Source organism: Geotrypetes seraphini, chromosome 9, assembly GCF_902459505.1.
Source record: "Geotrypetes seraphini chromosome 9, aGeoSer1.1, whole genome shotgun sequence".
Taxonomy (NCBI): Eukaryota; Metazoa; Chordata; class Amphibia; order Gymnophiona; family Dermophiidae; genus Geotrypetes; species Geotrypetes seraphini.
In genome coordinates, this window is record NC_047092.1 from 148,247,738 (window position 1) to 148,268,533 (window position 20,796).

Below are 20,796 nucleotides of genomic sequence, written 5' to 3' on the forward strand. Positions count from 1 at the left end.
CCCTAAGGAAGGTGTCGTTTGGACGCTGAAACTAGGATCCTTGTTGGGACTTGTGTTTTTGAATAAAGACAGTTTTCCAAGAAAAAGGGACTTGTGTCTTTGTAAAAAGACAGTTTTCCTTGGCTGATTGGACTCCTCCCTTGTCTCTTCTGCTGTACTGTTTGTAGTTTTGAGTTTTTGCAGCCCCATTACTTTAGTCATAATTACATTTCTAGTAAACTTTAAGTGAACGAGAAAGTGTGGGAGAAATTAGACCAAAATGCAGAACTGCAAAAGGTCAGTGCTGTTTTCTCATTATAATGAATAATGATGTCTAATTTCATACAGACTTCAGAGCAATGTTGTTTCCTGGCCTTAATTCATGGAGATTTCATTTAGCAGGAAACTTGGTGATATAACCTATTTCCAACTTCCTTCCTCAGCAATAAGAGGGGCTGCAGAAAAGTTCTCAGCCCAACCAAGACGCGAATAATGTGAAGCTATGAAACTTACAAGTTATTCCATACTTTTCTTGATACTTTTTGTTTCATTTCATATCACTCAAATGAAAAGTGTCAAGAAAAGTGTAAAATAACTTGTAAGTTTCATGGCTTCACATTATTTTCTTCCTTAGGACTAGTGACAGACTTAGTGGGATTTCTCTGTGCCACGTTAATCGGGGACCTGAGCCTGAACATCCAACGGGCACCCTGAAGTGTTGGTTGTGGGCTGAGAAGTAGTGCTGTCAGATTCACCTTGGTGAATCAATTCAAATCAATTCACTTTAAAAAAAAAAATCACTCACTGATTCAGTGAGTCCTGACATATCTCCAGGCATCCTAAAGTAGCAGCAGCAGCGGTGGCAATGACCAGCTTGGCAGCAGAAGCGTGGTGAACATGCTTCTCCTGGCTTGTGCAGTGAACAGGTTTCTCCTGGCCTGCCTTCCCTCTGCCGTATCACTGATGTCACTGATGATGCGTCAGAGGGAAGCCCTAGTGAGTAAGCTGCGAAAAGCCTGTTCACCACACTGCTTCTGCCAAGCCGGTCACCGCCACCACTGCTACTTTAGGAGGCCCGAAGGAGGGTGGGGGGTTGGTTGGGAGGTGCTGCACAGGGAAATAGAAGGGATGGAAAGCTGCTGCACAGGGGGCTAGCATAGAATGATAGATGGAAAGCTACTACACATGAGAGGAGAGAGGAAGAACTGGCGGAGATGGGATGGAGGAGAGGACAGGAGAGATACTACAGGAGAGATACTACAGAGGTAGAAAGGGGTAAGAGGGAGATATCCTGCATATGGTGGAGGGGAGGGAAACGTGCATGGAGAGGAAAGACAGAGAATGTTGAATATAGGGTAGAGAACAGGGAGAGATGGTGCGTGGGAAGAAAGAAATGGTACACATGATAATGGAGGGGAAGAAGGGAGAGATGCTGCATGGAGGGGAATAGAGGTTTGACCCAGGGCACAAGGCAGGGAGAGAGAGAGAGAGAGAGAGAGAGATGGTAGATAGTGGAAAAGAAGCAGAAATGTTGGCTATGGCAGTGGAAGGGAAGGTACAGAAATGGAAGATGTATGGTGAGCACAGAGAAAGAAGAAAATGTCAAATAGGCAGGAGACTCCAGCAAGTGAAGACAAACAGAAACCAGAGCCTGGGACCAACATGATTTGAGTAATAAAAATGAGCAGACAACAAAAGGTAGAAAAAAATAATTGTATTTTTTGTGATTACAATATGTCAGATTTGACATATATATCCTGCCAGAGCTGGTGTTAGACAGCAAGCATGAGCTGGAACCTAACAGAGAGGAAAAGTCTTTTTCATTTATTTTGCTTGCACTACAGTAAAGACATGGGGATGGAGAGGGCAAAGGAGGTTGGGGTACATGGTCTACAAATCAAACCCACCAGGACATTTGAAATAAATGCCCTTTTGGGTAGGAAAAGTGAATCAAATCGAAAAATCAATTCAACAGGCCAAATTGAATCGAAAAATGTTCCCATGAATCGGGAGGCACCACTGAGGAGCCATAGCTCTGCACTTAATTGGTACCGACTCCCCAGTTAGGCCACTAGAGCAGTGTTTTTCAACCGCTGTTCCGCGGCACACTAGTGTGCCGCGAGATGTTGCCTGGTGTGCCGCAGGGCCGCCGGGCCCGGAGCTGACAGGGGGCCCGAGGCAGGGGCGCCAGTAGCTCGCCAAGGCAAAGTGAGTCGATCACCCAGGACTCACTTTGTCTTGGCGATCTAATCTATGGAGCCGATAAGTCTTCTTCTCCCCGACGTCAATTCTACAGTCGGAGAGGAAGTTCGGGCCAGCCAATCGGTGCCTGGCTGGGCGGAACTTCCTCTCCGATTGTAGAATTGACGTCAGGGAGAGCATGCGTCGGCGTCGGCTTTGGGGCCTGTTATCCATTGGTGGGTCCTGTTCCCCGATGGCAGCGGCAGTGGCTTGGGGAACGGCAGGGAGAAAGAAAGAAAGGGGGCAGGCAGGGAAACAGAAGGAAAGAAGAGAAACAGAAAAAAAGAAAGAAAGGTCAGGGAGAGAGGAAGAAAAAGTTGGGGGAGGGAATGAGGTGTGGAGGAGAGAAAGCATACAGGCTGATAGAAGGGAAGAAAGATTGGATGCACAGTCAGAAGAAGAAAGTGCAACCAGAAATCACCAGACAAGGTAGGAAAAATGATTTTATTTTAAATTTAGCAAAGTGGAGGCAGTATTACCACAGTTTTCAAAGGAATTTGCCCAAATAACTTAATAGTTAACTGGGTAAATTCCCAGAGATGAAAACTTCCCTTCACTTACTATGCACAGTTCTGAATTTATATCTGCTGTCTATATTTTACAATATGGTCACCTTTTACTAAACCGCAATAGTGGTTTTTAGCGCAGGGAGCCTATGAGCGTCAAGAGCAGCGCTGGACATTCAGCGCAGCTCCCTGCGCTAAAAACTGCTATTGTGGTTTAATAAAAAGGATGGAGGGTATATTTGTCTATTTTTGTATGCTATAAAAACCAAATACAGAGAGAGACTGAGAGCTGTTGACGAAGAGCTACGTAAACAGGCCCAGGTTTCGCACTGAATAAAGTATTTTATAATTTTTATTTCATAATAAAGTAATTATAAAATACTTTCTTTGTGTTTATTTGATTCCTATTCAAGAGAATTACTTTATATATAGTCAATATAGGCAGAGAGTTAAATTTTTTAACATTTTCTAATGGTGGTGTGCCTCGTGATTTTTTTCATGAAACAAGTGTGCCTTTGCCCAAAAAAGGTTGAAAAACACTGCACTAGAGCATCAAAATTCCTAAATAGGATCTAGGGGTAGTGGAAAGGTGTCAGTGTTTTTGGTCAAATGGCAAAGAGCAAGCAGTGATTTTGGTTGGGGTGGGGAAGTTTTGGTTTCCAGTTAAAAATTAACTGGCATTTTCAGTGGACAATTAAACATGGCCGAATTCTAATTTGGGCTTGGTTTTGGCACCAAAGCTGAAATTCAGTCAGCCTCTATTGAGGATAATTAAGGCTACAACTACTAACCTGTACTATTGCATTAGCACATATTAGTGCCATTAATGTGTTTACCACAGGCCCCTTTTATGCAATAGGATCTAGTTGCCAAGAGAGATGAGCTGTTTACAATGAAATGTTCTTCACCAATAAAACTGTGCAAAGTGTGCAGCGCACAAAAACCGCACACTGTTCTGATTTGGACACTAGTAATGTTTGTTCTGGAATAGGAAAAAAATAAACTTCTGGAACCATTTTCTATCTGTTCATCTCTAGTTACTATAATATATATTAATAGCATACGCTGTTGTGAGTAAAGAATGTAACTCTAGCTCCTAGTTTTCTAATATTTACAACTTTAAAAGACCATAACAAATAATTTGTCATGCAGACAAGTACATCTACTTCTTGTGGACAGTTGTCTTTGAAATGATGCCAGGGACTGGCTTCTTCTGTCGGAGACAGGAGGATGATGAGCTCCATGAAATGATGTAAAACTAGTGCAGCATCTTATGTTCTCATACCCACCAAATCAAGCAGGGCCCTCAGCGAAAATGTTTGAGGGTCTGTAAATTCAAAATATTGTACATCACTGCAAACACAGAAAATACTACAAGTCCCTTAATCTAAACTCTGCACATTAGTACAGCTAATTGTATTAAATGTCCCAAATCATCCATTTAGGCAGTCTATTATGTATCACGGAAATCAATGAGACGTCAAACGAAATAATCTACTTAAACTAATTGCAGTCGATTTCATATCACGACGGTTTGACATATTTCCCTACAAACTTTCCAATTAGTTTTCGCGTGTGTTTTAACTTTTTTTTTATCCCGTTACTAAAAAAGAAATCCCTTTAAATACCGACTAACGGGAAGGAAAAACAAAACAAAACACCTCTCTGAACTCAAAATGGTCGGCAGTGATGTCATTATCAGGGATCCGTAGCTTTACCCATAGGCACCCTGGGAAGGCCATGCGCCGAGCGTGACACCCGTGTGCTCTCCTTTTAAGATTCCTCCAGAGTCGAGCACCCTGATCGTAAAGGTTCCCATGATTCGGAGGCACACACAGACTATATGAGCGTTGCTTTCGCGCCTGCTCTTTGCTAACAACCAGCCGGGCGCGTTTTCAACACGGCCACTGCAGTGCCTTTTCTGGCTCGGGCGAAAGCTCGGTGCTATGCACCCGACACCTTCAACTTCAGGTGACACTTCCGGGTTCGCCGCCTTTTTTTTATTTGGGAAGGTACAGTCCCGCGGCTGTATCAGACCAGTTTCAACGCAGGTGTTTCTGGACTCTATCGAAACGGGCTTTCGGAGTGGTGCTGTTCTCTCTTCCGCATTCATTCTCGTCTCCGCAAAGAAACAGCTAATCCGGTCGCCGGCTTCCCCCAAGCTTTACTCCATTGGTTCCCCCGGCGTTTAGAGACTGTACGCGCTTCTTCGCCTTACCCGCGCATCACGTCAGCCCACGTCACTACTCTCTTTCCCCGAGTCGTTGAGGAAGTTCCTGGCGCCCCCGTGCGCGCGGCCTGCCCCTCCCCAGCCGCAGCCATGGCGGCGAGCGCCAAGCGCAAGCAGGAGGAGAAGCACCTGAAGCTGCTCAGGGAGATGACGAGCCTGCCGCCTAACCGCAAGTGCTTTGATTGCGACCAAAGGGGCCCAACGTATGCCAACATGACCGTGGGGTCCTTCGTGTGTACCTCCTGCTCTGGCATTCTGTGAGTAGCCGAGACCCTGCCCAAGTGATGGGGTTGGAAGGCAAGATAGCCTCCCAAGCAAAGCTTGAGAAAAAGAAAAGGGGGAGAATGGTGAGGAAGTGAAGGGCATTGTGGAGTTGAAAAGAAATGCAGGGGTGAAAGGGAGAGTTTGGGGGTCGATGTCTGGAGGTTGCAGAGCTATCATTAATAATTTAAAAAAAGGAGGGGGAGGAGGGTCAACCTTATGCTGGGAATGGAGGAGGCACACACATTCTGTTCTTGGAGGGAGCAAGCAGGCTTTCCATCTGAAAGAGGGGGGGAGGGTTCCAGTTTAGAAGGCGAAGGTGAGGGACCCGACTTAGTAAGATAGTAAGTAGGGTGATGCCCAAGTTGAGTGACTAATAAATATTCTGGCGACCATAAAAAAGGCTAGTAAGTGTCAATGGAATTCTTCACGTCTTTTCTTTAAAGTGCTGATTAGCTGTTTTGCAAGTAGCTTAGGTATTTTTAAATAGTTCTACATGGATAGAGCAGTTACTGTTTGAGAGAAAATGTTGAGAAGTGGCATGACAGGTGGCTAGGGCCATTCATACTGAAGCTACTTGTGAAGTACATGATGAATGGCAAGTTTTTAAACTGATTAAACTGGATGCTATGATAGTTTATATGAAATAAGTGAGTGTCTACAGCTCCACATTGACTAAGCTTCATCTCCTCCCCTCTCCCCTGCCATGGCACAGACATAACATAAGAAAAAAATAAAATCAGTATATCTGGGCTTGAATGGGAGAATTTCTGTTAGGGCTGGTGATTGACTACATTTTTATTTTTTGATTCTTCTGAGGTTCCAGTTTGTTTATTAATAAACTTTTTGGATCGCAGCTACCCAAGCTTCCCTGTCTGTTCTTGTAACAATGGCCTTGGCCAGGGGCTACAACTCCTTGGAAAACTTAGATCGTTTATCTGTGAATACTTAGAAGGAAATTTAGTATCACAGTTGTGTTTGTGAGGGTTTTTTTTTTTTTTTTTTTTTGGGGGGGGGGGGTTAATTAAATGAATAAGTATTTCAGTTATGAAGATTAAGACACCTTTCCTCATGGGCTTTGAGCACTGTGTCTCTATGGCTTCCCTGGTCAACTTATTGAGTAGAAGCTGGGTCTAGAAATTAAATCTAGACTTTCCATCTTGCCTGAAAGGAAAGAGCTAGAAGCTAAGGTATTATGAGTTGTAGTCTTAGTGGTTTTGGCTATTGTAATAATAATTTGAAGGGCATACTGTTGACTTGTTTGTTGCTTGCTGCAAATACATCCTGAGGAAGGAGGTAATAACTCATGAAATCTAGTCAGAAAAGTATTAAGCTGGTGCAATAAAGCAAAACAGCATTTGTTTTGTTTGTGTATCCGTCTTTAGCTAGCCAGTAAGTGTGATTGGCTGGGTTGATGATTTCCTTGGCATTATCATGAAGGAGGAGCCAAACTTTGGCTTTTCACAACTGTTAGGCACTGCTTATAACTGGTTTGTTGATGATTCCTCGTCTTTGTTGTTACCATATGCTCTACCAACCTGATTGGGGAAGGAGTAAAATCAGCAAGTAGAGTCAGTAGAACAATAAATACTTTTTATGTACATTTTGAAAGATATCTATTTGATTTATTGAAGGATATATGCATTTCAACACAATGGTCTCACTTGAAAATACAGTATATATATTTTTATGAGTGCTAATAACTAATTGAGAAATAACTTAACTAATTAAGGACACAAATTTCATAGTCTAATAGCTGACTACAAAATAGAGAGATAACTTGCTTTGTAATCTGTGACAATAATTACTATATACTCATATAATCACAGCTATGATCCAATTAGAAATTTTTCCATTTATAATTGTGCAAAATACATTGTTTAAAATATTTGTGAAGTGCTCAGACCAAGAAACCCATATAATAGTGATGTCACTACAATGAGGTTTACAAGGGGACCATCATCGCCTTCACAGGTCCCCTGCCCTCCCTATATATTAAAGCTTATCTAAAGCCTATCTGGTAAGTACATCCAGCTTGTGGTACTTATCTGAATTGGGGAGGAATTAATGATGTTGACTCTCATTGGTGACTTATTGAAGTAAGAATACAAGTGCTTCAGTAAAATCCTAAAAGTTGTTTCTTATCTGATTAAATTCCCGTCCCTCCGACCCGGATTTCGTCTCTTCGTCAGGGAGGGACACTAAGAAAAAATCAAACATTCAAACAAACAAACAAACAGTGTGTGTCAGCTTAACTTAACATATTAAATAATAGTGACTTTATAATCTAAACACTATTAAGTTTATAAAGAGCCCTTTAATTAAGTTCTTATAAGCCTCTTAAATTCAAATATTACCTAGTGAAGGCTCGCTGAATACAGGAACAGTCAAAGTGGACGGGCCGTTTGAACCTCTCTACTAAGAGCGCGCTATTTATGTTGACTAGCCGGAACTGGTAATGAACCCGACAGCCGGAAATGGACACAACGTCATATGGTTACTCTCAAAAACTATATTGCTAACCATTCAATATCTAAATTTAAACCCATTGGTTCCAAAGTGCGCCAGTTGTATATCAGACGTTGTTCTTTTTGTATTAGGGATCTTGATATATTACCTTCATTTTTACGTGTTTGAATTAAGACTGTATATTTCAAGTCTTTGAGTGTATGTGACTGCTCGACCCAATGTGAGACCAGGGGGGCGGTTATCCGATTTGTTCTTATATTACTTAGATGTTCTGTAATACGTGTTTTAATTTTACGGATCGTTTGGCCGATGTATACTTTTTTACATGGGCATTGTATATAGTATACTACTCCCCTGGAATCACAGTTAGTCCCAGTGTTAAGAAAAAATTTTTTTGCTCCCGAAGATGGAATATCTACGTGATTAACATCTAGAATATAACTGCACATTCGGCATTTCCCACAGGGTTTATGAGGTGATTTAACCTCCATTGTTCGATTTTGTTGGTTATGTTTAAGCAATTCACCTAGATTAGAAGCTCGTGAATAGGCAAATCTGGGTAAACTGTGCAATGACGGATGGTATTGTAATATGGCCCAATGTTTTAATATAATGTGTTTTATGGCCGTACTTTTGTTTGTATGGGGCATCACACACACTATATCCTGTTGCTTTTGTTTATTCTGTTCTTTGAGCATTAACCATGGACGGTAGCAATTTTTAGCTCTTTTCCATGCTCTTTTGACGATTTTCCCAGGATACCCTCTTTGAATTAATTTATTATACATATCATTGGCTTCTTTGTCGAAATCAGATTCCTCCGAACAGATCCTGCGAATCCGAAGGAACTGTCCGGTTGGGATACTATTTCTCAGAGTTTTAGGGTGAAAACTCTGATATTGTAACAAAGTATTACGATCTGATTTCTTCTTGTAAAGAGTGGTGGAGAAATTTTGTTCATGTTTATTAATCAATATATCTAAAAAAGAAATTTGATGCTTGTTGTATGTGTAAGTAAATGCTATATTAGAGTCTTTATGATTTAATTCTTCCATAAAAAATTTTAAAGCTGCTTCTCCACCACTCCAAACAAAGAATATATCATCTATAAAACGTTTCCAACAGGAAACAAAATGAAAAAGAGAAGATGTGTAAACATGTGATTCCTCATACTGGGTCATGTACAGACAAGCTAATGTGGGAGCAACCGTGGCTCCCATTGCTACTCCCTTGATTTGGAGAAAGATCTCATTCTCGAATTTGAAATAGTTATTGTAAATTACTAATTCTGCAAATTTTTTCAACAGATTCTTCTTGGAGAGAGAGTAATTCAACTTTGACAATTGAGATTCTACTAACTGAACAGCTTCAGGTTGTGGGATATTAGTGTACAACGCAACCACGTCAGCAGTAACTAGTATTGTGTCTCCAGGAAGAGTCTGTTCAGAAAATTGTTGTAAGCACTTGTATTCTTACTTCAATAAGTCACCAATGAGAGTCAACATCATTAATTCCTCCCCAATTCAGATAAGTACCACAAGCTGGATGTACTTACCAGATAGGCTTTAGATAAGCTTTAATATATAGGGAGGGCAGGGGATCTGTGAAGGCGATGATGGTCCCCTTGTAAACCTCATTGTAGTGACATCACTATTATATGGGTTTCTTGGTCTGAGCACTTCACAAATATTTTAAACAATGTATTTTGCACAATTATAAATGGAAAAATTTCTAATTGGATCATAGCTGTGATTATATGAGTATATAGTCTAATAGCTGAACATTAAAATACATTGTGTGTCCCAGAAAATGCTTTTAAGGAAGATTTAGGTGAGAGACAATTTATCAGCTATTTGAGAACATTTGTTTACTTGCTCTAAGTTGGTGTGGCAAAAGAAGATCTGAATCTTCTGGTGGTGTTAGCATGCTATATAAAAGCCAACTTTAAAATCAAGTTTTTGTGTGGCACTGTAGATAACTGCAATATCACTGAAACAGAAATATGCTTTATTTTATAGTTGCATCTGATTTTAATGTCCTTTATTTTGTAGAAGCAGTTGTACAGGTTTACCTTTGGCAAGTAGTATAATTATAAGGGGTTTTTTTGTTGGGTTTGTTTTTTTTTTGTTTTGTTTTTTTTACTAACTTATGTACTATACCCAGCTATGTATTTTGGGCTTGCTCCTGAACTTGTTCCTTGATTAGATAACAAAATTGAACAATTTTGGCTCTGCTGGGACAATAAGTTCTACAAAAAGAAAATTATTCCCACCTGATGAAACAGTAGTATTCTAATTGAAGTGTCTTGTTTGCAGCATGTTTGGTTTGTTGTTTTGTGTTTTGTTGTTTGTTTGTTTTTTTGCTTCCTTAGAATATATTTTTCTATATCTGTACTTATTTTTAGGTGGTAATTTGCTAAAATAAGAGCTTGGGCACTGTATGGGTTTTTTAAAAAACATCTTTTACTCTGTATGAATACTTGTAGCTCAGTCACGGGTTTGCTGGTTTTTAAAAAGTGAGGAATTTTTTTCCAGTTCTGTCTGGTCTAGCTGTATTTTTGATGTAGAGAGAGGGGAAAAGATGGCTTGAATGGTGCAGTCCCCAAACAGTTTTGGTTTGGAAAGTATAATACAATTAAACTCTGATACTACTGTATACTGAAAGCTGGTCAATGAGATGTAATGGTTTCAAAGAATGGATTTTAATGTGGCTCCTACCGTTGATATCCTTTACTACTTTTTCTGACCCTCCTCCCCATCTAAACTTGTATTCACTTTTTTTTTTTTTTAACCTGCCTTCCTTTGACCAGCTTGCAAATGGCTTTCATGTGCCTTCCTTTCACACCACATTTCTCCTCTTCAGAAGTAGATCTCAGTACAATAATAGTGGTGGTGGGGAGAGGTCGATGTCACCTACCATCTTAGGCACTGGCATCTCAAAATTTCAGTATCTTCCATGTTGGAAGGAGCTCATCAAGGGTTAAAATCTTTCTATTACTACTGGTTTAATTTTAGCTCATGGTGATAAAATGAAACTTTTTTGAGAGTGGTGATTGATGTGTAGTTAACTGACAGGACAGGTGGAAAATGTGAGACATACTCATATCGCCTTCATTTTCTATGTTGCCTATATTCATACTTGGGCAGGGCTAGTTCTGGCAACCCCAATTCATGCTTTGGTGACAAGTAGATTCAGTGACTACACTGCATTATATCAGGGGTAAATGGTCTGGCTTGCAAGAAGCTACAACTGTTGCAAAACAATGCTGCCTGTTTACTAGAGGAAAAAAAGAAAGAAAGGATCACATTACACCAAATGTTTAGATGTTTTCTTGGTTACTGACACAAGCAAGATGGAAAATTGAGTCTGTGCTTAGTATATAGATGTTGGTCAGGTAATGGAGCACTCTTGTACAATCGACTCCAAAAATACCGTAGAAACATAGTAGGATTCTTACATCATCAGAGGAGCTTCTCTGATTTGAGTAGTATTTGCATAGCGTCTATCAGGAAGAGATAATTGCAGATATATGGGGCCAGTATTGTAGCGTACTGTTCTCTAGGAGTTGAAAGAGAAACATTATTATTTACTGTTTCGAATGAAATTGTAAACCTTTTTAAGTAAAGAAACTGTTGAGAATCTTGGGATGATCTGATGGGGTGGGGGTGGGGGGGTCTTGTCTGCATGTTTTATATATATATATATATATATATATATATATATATATATATATATATATATATATATATATATATATATATATATATATATACAGTGACTCTGCTTAAGTGCACGCCCTTCGGACCGGGTTACCACATGTGCTTAATAGGAGTACCACTTATTAGTCATGAAAAATCACAGTACACTGTAGTCAAATGCAATAAAATTTTATTCAACCAAAAACACTCTGAATACAATGTAAAACGGTACAGTTATAGAAACAGTACTGTTCGGTCTAATGCAATAAACCTTTTTTTTTTTTTTTTTTTTTAAATAATCAGTCATTGTTTTCTGCATGCGGATTGCATGATTCAGGCTGTGTATCTGACTACTGATTCTGTAAAACTGTCCATAGTCGTGACAGCCATTTATCTCCAGATAACAACGCAGCGTGTGTAGGAGCTTCAGTGCATCCGAGAAGGAAACAATCTCTACAGGTGGTTCATTAGTCGTGATGACAGCAGCAATATCTCCATCATCATCAGCCTCTTGGTTGTCTGCATTGTCCTTTATGACTGTACAGATATCAGAATTAGTGCTGTCAAATGATGTCAGCAGATCGTTGTCAATGGTGAAATACAGCTCAAACTCTTGTGACGAGAGTCCAACTGGGAGTTCAGTGGATGAAGTGTCTGTTTCAGTTGTCTCTTCAGATGCGTGAACGAAGCTTGCCCATTGTTAGCAATTTGAAATCGTTGATGATGAGACTCGACTTCATGCCTCCCGTACCATATGAAGAGAGTCGAGCACCGTCATTTTTCTCGCCAGCTCAGTAGCTCGGGGGCTGTAATGTTTTGCAGTAGAGACATAACTCTCTCTTTGGTCAAGTCTCTTTAAGACATCGACAAGTTCAGCCAAAGACAATGATTTTTGTCCATGTGACACCATGGTGCAGTTCTGAAAGTTTGAACACTTGGCCAAACCTAGGCTGCAGTTCTGAAACATGTGGCTCATCCACGTCAGAACGTGATTGCATTTAACTGGAGTGAACGTGACGCGAAAGAATAGAGGTTGGACCTATGACATCAGAGCGCATAATCGGATTGTGTGCTTATCAGAATTGCAAATATCTGGAGTTTGCGTCCATTGTCTTTAAAATAAAAAAAGGGACCGTGATAGGTGCAGATAACCGAAGTGTGTGTGTAATTTAGACTATGACTATAATCTGCTTAGCTGTTGACTTTTCAGTAGATGGCATGTTATATTTATAAAGCAAATGTTTAAATATTTCTCACTGTAAATATTATTAAGCCAATATATTTGATTTTTATGATATAAATGGTGTTTGGGTTAACCTAGATATTCTGCTCTACTTCATAACGTTGTGGGGTTAAAAAAATTATCATTATTATTATTTAACAAGTATCTGTTGCTTCTATGCAGACACCTAAAGTACAATTTTCAGCCATACATTGTTTGTGGTTGGTTCTGGCTCTAGTGCCTTGAGCCATCCTCCTTCAGCTTTGATTGAAAAGCCCTGTTGGGAGAGAAATATTGATGCATAACTTAGAGAGAGGTATCAAGCTGCAGTATTTTGATGTACAGTGTTCTCCTCAGGATCTTTTGAACATGCATGTCACCTGGCTGGTTTGTTGGGTTGTTGTTTTTTACCGACTACCTGGCTAATGTAACAATTTTATAATGTGCACTATCCCCTGCTTCCACCTAGCTGCGGTGTTAAGTTCTTTTTGAAGTTTGTTTTAAAATTTTGAGTGCTCTTTTATTACAACTGTCGAGGATCTTTGGCCTTGCAAAGTGATCCTGTTGCTGTAATTTGACAACTTGATCTTTCTTGGCTATCACTTCTTGCAGTGCTTACATTACAAATGAGAATGTTTAGAATCATCAGAGGAAACAGGACTAGAAGATTGACTTTATAATTCCCCTGAACCCTTAAGAGCAACTCGTATCATACGTTTTATCTTACTGGGATTAGAGATGTGATTGGCTCTTTAGGTCTGCACTGTGTAATGTCATTTGCAACATTAAGGCCAATATGGAGTCAAAGTGGGAGCTGACTGTTCACAGACGTTAAAAGATGAGACCACCTAAGAGTTGTTCAGCTACAAAGGGCATTCAATAATTTATCTAGCTGAGTATGAAAGAAAGTAGCAAGTGTGTGGAAACAAGTCTGTACATGTTGTGACATGTTTCAAAGTTACTCATGCACAGTTGTTGCTCCATGTGTGTCTAACATTCCAAGAGACAGAATGTTGGGAGAGTCCTCATGTGAATCAAGTAAGAAACTGCTAGATTTGGAGCACTGTTCAGTGACACAATTTCTCACAAAAGAAGGGAAAAAGCCAAAGGAGATCCATGAATGCATGATTGCAGTTTATGGTGAGTCTGTCCAATCATCCTACAAAGTAAAATTTTGGAGCAAGCAGTCTTAAGTAGGGTAGAGAGTCCATTGAAGATGACCCTCGCACTGGGACGGCCTGTGGAAGCAATTTCCACAGAAATTTGCAAGAAAGTTGAGCATTTAATTTTGTCAGACAAATTAAGGTTTCCGGAATAGCTGAAGAAATGGGCATCTCAGCAGCTACAGCTTGTTCAAATCCAAAGATTACTTCCTCATCCTATGTAAACTGTTCTTTAATACCTCTTCAATGCTCATCCAATGCAAACTGTTCTGATATTTTCTCAATGCTGGCCCTGTAAAAGTTTCAACTCCCCTCCCTCTCCTGCTTAGAGTCTCCTCTCTTCTTTTTCTGCTATCTGTTTGTCTTAACACCTGAATTGTACATCACCTTGAACCTATTTAGGCATAGAGTGACTCACAAATTGTAGATTAGATTGGCTTGGAAAAGAATTCAAAATTTGGGTATGTTGAAGGTTAGTGCAAGATGAGTTACAAGAATGCTGACACCATGTCAGAAGGCCAACAAGGCTCCAGTGCTGTCAGGGTATGTGACACCCGGGCAATCATTTTTTAACCCCCCCCCTCTATAAAAAGGGATCGGAGGAGCAATCCCTAGGAGCTGCACCTGGGGTGGACTGCCCCCTCTTGGTACACCACAGCCTGAGGAAGGGAATTTTGGTCTCCAAAACTTAGTTAAAAAAATGTAATTAGTCCAATAAAAATATTACCTATTTATAAATGTTTACCAATACAGCTACAATACTACTTTATTCTAAAGCAACAAAAAACCTTTTTTCTACCTTTTTATCATCTCTGGTTTCTGCTTTCCTCATCTTCTTTTCACTCTCCATTCCACCAGCAATTGCCCTTTTCACTTCCATTTTTCTCTTTCTGTCTGGCAGTTCTGTGAGAACTCGCAGCAGCCAATCAGCTAGCGGCTCTGCATGGACAGGAGCGAAGGAATGTTGCTCCTTCCGCGGTCCACCGCCGGACCACCAGGGATTCTAAAGGTACGCTGGGGAGGCAGGAGGGAGGTAAAAATTCTTAGAATTGTCTGGGACAGGGGCGAAAGGTATCCCTGTTGTCCCAGCCCACCGCTGGACCACCAAGGATTTAAAAGGTACACCAGGGAGGGGGAGGGAGGTAAAAGTTAGTAGAGTCGGCTGGGACAGGAGACTGAAGGGAACCACCAGGTCTCACGGTAAGCCAGGCAGAGGCCTGCAACAGGTTTAGGAATGGGGGCGGGTCAGCGCTGACCCAAATATAAACCGAGACACCCATTTTTGGGCAATTTTTTTAGCCCCAAATCTATTTATATTTGAGTATATACAGTACTTAAAAGTTATCTATTTGTTAAATACAGTGGTACCTTGGATTACGAGCATAATCCGTTCGTTTATCAAAGCGATTTTCCCCATAGGAAATAATGGAAACTCGCTTTGATGCATTCCCCCCCCCCCCCCTTGCGATCCGGCACCCCCCTGCCTCGAACCGGCACCCCCCCGCCACGATTGGGCACCCCCCCGCCACGATCCGACACCCCCCCTGACACAATTGGGCACCCCCCCCCCCGCCGCTTCTTACCCTCATCTGGGCACTCTTGAAGATCGGCCTACTCGTCTGCTGGGCCTTGAGCATCTGAGCATGCTCAAGGCCTGTGAGTTCACGTACATATACACACACACAGTGGTACCTTGGATTACGAGCGTAATCCGTTCCAGGAGCATGCTCGTTTATCAAAGCAAGTTTCCCCATAGGAATTGATAGGTGCCCCCCCTCCCCCCCCCGCCGCGACCTGAGGTCCCCCAACCCACCCGAACCCTCTTCTTACTTTAGTGTAGCCTCCGCACAGGCACCAGCATGTCCTGTGCGTTGGTGCCGGTGCCCGAAGATCTGCCTCCTGTGCTGGGCCTTGAGCATGTGCGCAATGTAATGTGAGCCAGCTCAGTATTTTCCAAGTCAGTTCTAGAGTACGCCCTTGTCAGTTATCCATACTGAATATACAGGTGGTATAATTGGTGAGGGCTCCTGTGTTCTGTATGCTAGCAAGTTACAAAATAGGAAGTAGGTGCTCCCATGGTAACTTTTAAAAATGACCATGCACTAACAGAAAAAAAAATCCATGTAAGGGTACACTAAGACCTATTACAGCAGTTTAATGAAAGTAACCTTTATGTTTTAAGCCATCTAGAGGTAGGAAAATTTCTAGTGCATCTGAACTTAATTCAGCTTGAGCTAATATGATACTGCACTGCATCTACTGACATTCTTGCCTCTTGTTTCTTGAGCTCTGAGTTGTTTTTCTGTACTTGCCAGCTGTCAGCTATGTAAAACTGAGGTTCTGGGAAAAATAAAGAGAATGGGGTTTATTTTTCTATTGGTCATTCCATATTTGTTTCATGCATTACATAGAATTCCTTTTTTGATAGAGGCTGAAGCTTGGCACTAAAGCTTTTCTGCTACTGTGTTCAAATTATAGTTTTGCAAATATAACAAATACGTAGATAAACTACACGCTGTTTTTCTCTCAAGGTAATTTTTAAGAGAAACTAGATTTTATAAATCCTTACTTTGCTTTAGGGAAGTGGATTGGTTGGTGAATTTAAAGTGGATTATTGGCAGAAAATGATTGTCTGTTAGTTGTGTATGAAGTGATATTTCTTTTCTGATAGTGTTGGTACTGTGCACAGCATTGCATAATGTATGATTTGCCTTTTCAATAAATATAACTATTATGCTAAGGCATATTTTTGGAGAAATGAATAGTTTGTTCTGCAGGATATTGACAGCATTTGAAGGTAAAAGTGCAGGGAATATTTTTCTTTACTATTAGTTGTAATGCATTTCCGAAGAATAGCAGACCCAGCAATATATCCAATCAGGAGTTCCTTTAATGAGGCTTGCATTTGGCATACGCCTACAAAGCCAATTTGCTTGCACAGTTTTGCAGTATCACATCTCTTACCTCATTGCTTAATTTCTTTAACTGAGGGCAGAAAAAATTCCACAGAAAATTATGCAATCAAAACTGATTCAGAAAGCATGTGGTAGGTTTTTTGTTTAATTTCTAAAAGTGATTATTTCAGGCAGGAGACGTCCCATTCCTATAATACTATTTGTACAGGAGTTTGTTTTTTTTGTGTTTTCCCCTCTTGCCTGAAGTATAATTATGTAATGCATGTCCAAAGCTTTATTATACAACTTGTAAGGCATTTCAGGTTTTTTGCTGTGTATTTGCCCCAAACCTGACTTTACCCACCTTTTTTTTTTTTTTTTACAAACATTTTTTAGCACAGGCCGGCGCGCTGAATGCTCTGCATTGCTCCCAACGCTCATAGGCCTGATCGCTAATGTGCCCTGATGAAACAGTCTTTTGACTGTGAAACGATGGCCACCATCGGCTGCACAAAGCACAGTTTTTTGTATAAGTTGTGTGAAAGCTGACCCTGAATGGAATAGTGGGACGCTACTCAAATAAGCACTATTTCAATTTCTGTTTGTTTTAGTGCAAATATTCTACATATAACAAAAAGTATATAAAAATAATATCGGAGTTTTTTTGGCCAATGATAGAAGCAGATAGACGAGCTTACAACTCATATAGCTCTTTCATAGCCTAGAGCAGGGTTAGGCAATTCTGGTCCTCGAGAGCCAGAGCCAGGTCAGGTTTTAGGATATCCACAATGAATATGCATGAGATAGATTTGCATCTCAAGGAGGCAATGCATGCAAATCCATCTCATACATATTCATTGTGGATATCCTGAAAACCTGACCTGGCTCCAGCTCTCAAGGACTGGAATTGCATACCCCGGCCTAGAGGAAAATGTTTTCTTCTGAGGCCTTTTTCCTCTAATATTGATAGACTGGTTGGAATGCACAAAAAAGTGCTGATTTCATGCTGAAGTTTTTGGGATATGTATTCATTTTTGTACTTCAGTCTCTAATTTATTAGGGTTTTTGTAATTACAAAATAAAGATACATAAATTAACACACAGACGTAATCCAGTTCTCACAAATAGCAACATTCATATCTACAGTCCCCTTTGTATTTTACATGGAAATCTAAAAAATATAAGCAGTGTTTAAAATTTGTTCTATAATCCTATAACATTTCTTCTTAGACTAATTGATCAAACATAAAAAGCTTGCATAAATAGTCTTAAGATGTCTCCAAAATTATTCAATGTTCTTACACAACAGTATGTTGCCTGGCAACATGTTCCATAAACCTACTGCCGCCACTGAAAATGCAGAGTGACGCTTTACAGCATAATGTACAGTATCCACAACCAATTGCATAGTTGTATCGTACCTTAAGCTTCTTTTTGGCTTATATACAGACAATACATGTTGCAAATACCATGGTACCTGGTCATATAATCTTTGCTATATCCTCATCAGCACTTTATATCTCACCCTCCACATAATTGGCAGCCAATGTAGTTGTTTTAAAATTGGGGTCATAGAAGTATATTGGTTAACTTCTATCACAACCCTTGCTACAGCATTTTGAATTTTTTGGAGTGCATATAACTTCTTGCAATTCCTAAATATAATGTGTTACAGTGATCAATTTTGCAGAGTACTAGACTCTGCAAAACATTCCAGAAATCATACTGCAACAACAAAAAGGCTTCAATCTTTTAAACAAATTCAACTTAAAGAAAGCAGACTGAACTACTTGTGACACTTATGCCCCCATTGAAAAATGACCATCTAATACCACTCCTAGCAAGCATAATTCAGTTTTAACGGGAATTACATAATCCCCCAACTGCACATTAGTTGGCCGATTTCCCACCTCATTTATTCCTATAATCATCCCTGTTTTAGCAACATTTAAGAGCAAGTTAAAATGCCTTCTTTTTAAAGATGCATTTGACTGCTAGAAAGCTAGATTAGGAGCCTCAATTGAATCCTATTTCCCAACTTATTTGAAGTCCACCACTCTCACCCTTCCTATTGTTTTTTCACCTACTTGTCTTATTTACTATCACAACTTGTATTTCTTTCCCCATTTCTTCCTTTTGTTTAATATGTTTTGTCAGGTTAGTCTTATTTGTTTGTTTTGTTTCCCCCAGAAATTTGTAATTTTACTTTTTTGTACGTCGCTTAAAATTATGAATAAGCGATTAATCAAATTTTTTATAAACTTGAAACATTCAATAAAAGCTTATTTGCATTCATCCGTTGTTTAATTGCACTCATATACTACTTCAACAGCTCCATAAATTGTTCTCCCCATTTCAAAACAAGATAAAAGAATGCACATCATCAGCATAAAGCCAGTAATGAACTTCCAACTATTCAAACACCTTTCCAATAGGAGCCATGTATATATTAAAAAGAAGAGCTGAAAGGGCCCTGCGGCAACCCACGCATAACATCCACAACTTCTGATACTACTTCACTCACCACCCTAAAAAATGTTTTTTAAATAGGATAAAACCCATTTTCTTCTCACACCCAAAGCACTCATTTTCTGCATCAGCAATTCCAGATCTACAGAATCGAAGGTGCTAGACACAACCCAGTGAAACCAAACCAACTATTATCATCCAATCTGATCAGCTGTTGATTTAAGTAATGTTTTCAACTCCACATTTAGCTCTAAAGCTATACTGAAAGCAATCTAGTCCATCTACTTTATCTATATTGCTTCTCTAATTGCCCTAACACTGCTTTTTCAATAACTTTCCGATCGCTAGTAATATAGAAATTGGTTGAGAATTACTCATGTTTTACTACTACTACTACTACTACTAATAATAATTTCTATAGCGCTACTAGAGATACATTAAGATGTCCAGCTTTCAACAATGGCTTTATTGTTGCACATTTAGTTGAATTTGGAAATATCCCCGTTTTATGATGATTTATTCACAATAAGTGTTGTTGCAGGCACACGTTTCCATCCTACAAGTACTGCTGAAGAACTTGGATCACAATGAGACTTAGTTGGAGTTAAACCTCTGCAAAATGTTCTCTCTCTCTTCTATCATTAAAAAAATTCATTCTACATGCTCATTTTCACATTCTAATTGTAATTCACTCTTCATCAAACCTCATCCTTTCTGTTCAATATTATTCATCTTAGAACGCAAATGTGTTTGATATCCAAATCGGCATCATTTGGTTTTCTCCACTTACTTTCAACCTGATGCACTTCATGTCTAACCTTCAATATCACTTGATCTTTCCATGGACATGGTATACAATTCTTTCACCACAATTTCTTTCTTTGGTGCTATTATATCTAGAGTGTACAAGAGTCGAGTTTTCCAGTTGTCGATCATCATATCAACAGACCAGTCCTCATCAGAGGTGAGATTTGGTATCCAAAGTTTATCAAGATCTTTAACCTCAAACAGAGATATCACCACAATTTTTTCAGGGTTCAAAACATCTACTCCCTTAATATCATTATCTCTAATTTAATTTAAAAAGAAATAAACTTATGATCACTCCAATTAATATCTCTAACATCTGGTGAGTTATATAATGCTTCTATTCACTTTGGGGGATATAAAAACTAAATCCAATATATAACCTGCTTCATGAGTCACAACTTTCATTATTTGTGTTAGTTATTTGAGCTGCTACAGGCTTGTTCTTTATCTCATCATCATAAAAACTCGAATCTATAGGAATGTTGAAGTCACCCAGTAAAATCCAATTTTTCAAAATCAACATCTAATCCTGCTAAAAAATGCTAGCAATGGGAATCTGTCTACCATTAGTTTTCCAAGTAGTGCATATATAAAAGACCTACCACAATGGTAGGATGTGAAACAATCAATATTTCTTCCCATTCTGATACTTCATTTGCCACAATCCTCAAACTTAAGGTTTGGGTTTAAAAAAAAAAAAAAAAAAATAACACTGCCCCCCCCCCCCCACCTACACGCTCGTTCCCATTCATACCTTTGGTAACAACATTCCATAGCTACTATTAAGTCTGCTTGAATTAACCATGTTATAGTCACACATATCATATAGCTATCTTCCCCAATAATGGTACTCT

The 20,796-nt window shown here is 39.6% G+C and overlaps 1 protein-coding gene across 11 annotated transcripts in view; it reads left to right on the plus strand.

The window, feature by feature from the left end:
• The first annotated feature begins 4,455 nt into the window (after nucleotides 1-4,455).
• Nucleotides 4,456-20,796, plus strand: part of AGFG1 (ArfGAP with FG repeats 1) — a 133,342-nt gene continuing 117,001 nt past the window's right edge. For 2 of the 11 annotated variants that reach the window (XM_033958389.1, XM_033958394.1), the window contains exon 1: nucleotides 4,459-5,213. In XM_033958389.1, the coding sequence (XP_033814280.1) occupies nucleotides 5,047-5,213 (167 nt within the window). In that variant the 5' untranslated portion in view covers nucleotides 4,459-5,046. Of the gene's footprint in view, nucleotides 5,214-8,993; nucleotides 9,143-13,723; nucleotides 13,747-20,032; nucleotides 20,097-20,796 lie in introns of those variants that run through there. The other 9 variants (XM_033958398.1, XM_033958393.1, XM_033958388.1 and 6 more) reach the window with 9 other exon arrangements.